The 2,810-nt window shown below is 51.0% G+C and overlaps 1 protein-coding gene across 1 annotated transcript; it reads left to right on the top strand.

Annotated features, from left to right (window-relative positions):
• Positions 1-461: 461 nt before the first annotated feature.
• LOC133044056 (microcephalin-like) lies at positions 462-2,483 on the top strand. The gene has a single exon (XM_061125616.1). The coding sequence runs from the start codon at positions 537-539 to the stop codon at positions 2,481-2,483; it is 1,947 nt and encodes a 648-aa protein (XP_060981599.1). The 5' UTR covers positions 462-536.
• The last annotated feature ends 327 nt before the right edge of the window (positions 2,484-2,810 follow it).

The raw sequence follows: 2,810 nt of genomic DNA, 5'->3' as shown, positions 1-2,810 counted from the left end.
GACATTAGTTTGAGCAAGCTCCGTGAGTTGGTGATGGACAGTGAGGCCTGGCGTGCTATAGTCCATGGGGTCGCAAAGAGTCAGACACAACTGAGCTACTGAACTGAACTGATAGTATTACGTTAGAAGATCTAGGTAGAGAAACATCAGGAACTCTGTATTATTTTGTGACTCTTCTATGTCAAAAATTATTTAAAAATAAAAAGTTAAAATAACTTACATTATTCAAATAAGGTTTATTCAGAATTGCTGGTATAGTTTAATATTAGAAAGTTTTTAAAATGTTTTACTACAATAAGTCTGATAAAATAAGCTATTAGAATTTCAATATATTCTTGAAATAATGATAGAGCATTTCACATATTTTCATGTTAAAAATCCTAGAAAAGGCTCCTGGGCTGGCGGGAGGTTTGAAACCCAGAAGATAAGGGACCAGGCGGCCAGGCTACTCCTGAGATGTTGTGGCCTATGTTGAAGTGTGGTCAGCCAATGGGACAGAAAATTACTCCAAGACCTTTAGGAGTCAACTTGTGGATATGGGGGCAAAGGTTTCAAAAACTTTTAACAAACAAGTAACTCATGTCGTGTTCAAAGACGGGTACCAGAGCACCTGGGAAAAAGCACAGAAGAGAGGCGTGAAGCTCGTCTCAGTGCTCTGGGTTGAAAAATGCAGGGTAACTGGAGCGCACATTGATGAGTCGCTGTTCCCTGCAGCCAACACTGACCAACACCTACCAAGCTTGCTTAAAAAAAAACGCAAGTGTATGCAGCCCAAAGATTTTATTCCCAAGACACCAGAAAATGATAAAAGACTGCAAAAGAAATATGAGAAAATGGCTAAAGAGCTGCAGCAGCAGAAAACCACTCTGGGTACCAATGTTCCTGTCCTCTTATTTGAATCTAATGGCTCGCTGGTGTACAGTCCGACAGGTAAAGTCTACAGGGGCCACCACAGCGCAATGAAGAAGAGGCTGCAGGAGATGAAGGAGAAACGGGAAAACCTTTCCCCCACCTCCTCCCAGATGATTGAACAGTCTGATGATAACACTGTGAACTCTCTGCATGAAGCATCTTTGAACCTTTCACATGATTCTTTGTGTTCAGACAACTCTTCTGCCGGTGGTCTGCCCATGTCTGCTGACGATTCTTGTGGAGGCTCTGCAAGTGGGCCCCGGGAGAGGAAGTGGGGCGAGTTCATTACTGAAAGGGAAAGTGATCTGTGTGCTGCGTCGCCGGTGTTGCAGACAGGCCATGGCGGCCCCTCAGCAGCTCCCCGTCCCCTGGGTCTCTGGACTCCTCCCAGATCCACCAGCAGTCCTCCCAAGGCAGAGACACCCCAGCAGAGCAGGGCTGCGGGCAGGGTTGTCACCCCTGTCTCAAAGCCATCGCGGCCGGCAGCCCAGGGGCTGTCTGACGGGAAGAAGCGTTTGTCTCCTGTGTCCTCTGCTACAAAAGGCCGCCCCGAGGGCCGTGCACAAGCCATGGGCTCCTCCGTCAAGAGAAGGAAGACCCTGGAGAACTGGCCAGCCTCAGAGGAGGGGCGGAAGAGGAGGCGGTCCCTCAGGCAGCGCCCCGCAGCCTGCCTGCGGCTGTGGGAGGCGGAGAGCGGCCTGTGCTCTGTGCGGAGGCCCGCTGTCAAGAGTCTGGCCCTGGAGGGGTCCTCATACGATGATTACTTTTCTCCTGACAATCTCAAGGAGAGGGTCTCGGAGGGGCTTCTTGGGGAGCAGCTGCCCTCCAGCCCCTCTCCGCTCCGAGGCCAGAGGAGCCTTTCCAAGACCGAGAGGACCAGCCTCCTGGACAGGGCTGACCTCTCCCTCATCGGCAGAGGCCCCAGACCCGCCGTCGGCGCCTGCTCCACGGCGAAGCCCGGCCCCTGCCTGGAGAGGCCTGCGCTCCCCGGGGCAGACGCGGGGCTGGGCGGCGGGACCTCGGGGGGCATGCCTGCTGCTGACGGGACCCCGGGGCCCTGTGCCCAGGCCGAGGGCGATGCCCGCCCCGCTGGGGGTGACGTTCCGCACACCCCCAGTGGACTCGTCCCCCGGACGGGACCACAGGGAGACCCCAGCCCTCTGAAAGGAAGCAGGGAGGAGAGGAAAGAATGCACTGACACCCAGAGCATGCAGAAAGAAGGCACGCCTCCCGAAACGAAGGAGTCTGCTGAAGCGCACAGTGAGGGCGAACTGAACGCTGTAGGTGACTGTGCTGAGGAAGGATCCACGGAGAGGGAAGCGCCAGCCCAAGGAAGTAGAGAAAGTGTGAAAAGCGGAGCAAGACACAGTGTTGTGGCCGGCTCGCAGAAAGGCTGCCAGGACCTCTGCAGACCGCGGGAGGAGTCCAGGAAGAGGGGGAGAGGCCAGAAGAGACGGGATAAATCCTTCTCCGAGAAAAGAACAACAAGAGACCAAGTCAGCAGAATTTTTAAGATGAACATTCAAGTCATTGGTTGCAAAAGACATGCTAACCATCTCTTAAAGAGTTGAAAACAGATACAACTCAATGAAGAATTACAAAATCTGAGAGCTATTATTTCCATTAGAGATTTTTTCGGTTTAGTACTCACTTTTAATGGAAAAAGCTATCTTGTACATTGGTGGGAAACTGTCTTTTTTAGACTTACTACTTTAAATATGTGCTTATAAATTTGTTGAACCTTTTATTATTTTGAGACTCCAGTTGAGCAGTGCCATTACCTCCATTATCTTAGCTTATAATATGTGGGTCATTGGCAAGGAAATATATTTCTGCCGTCTTTTCAGAAGGACAAGCATGAAATGTTATGACAAATCGTAACCTGTGTTCTCTTTTGC

This window comes from Dama dama, chromosome 22 (genome assembly GCF_033118175.1).
Source record: "Dama dama isolate Ldn47 chromosome 22, ASM3311817v1, whole genome shotgun sequence".
In the NCBI taxonomy this organism is placed as follows: Eukaryota; Metazoa; Chordata; class Mammalia; order Artiodactyla; family Cervidae; genus Dama; species Dama dama.
This window is presented reverse-complemented; position numbering and strand designations above follow the sequence as displayed.

Coding starts and splice junctions, on each gene's coding strand:
- LOC133044056 (XM_061125616.1), top strand. CDS start 537: ATGGGGGCAAAGGTTTCAAAAACTTTTAACAAACAAGTAACTCATGTC.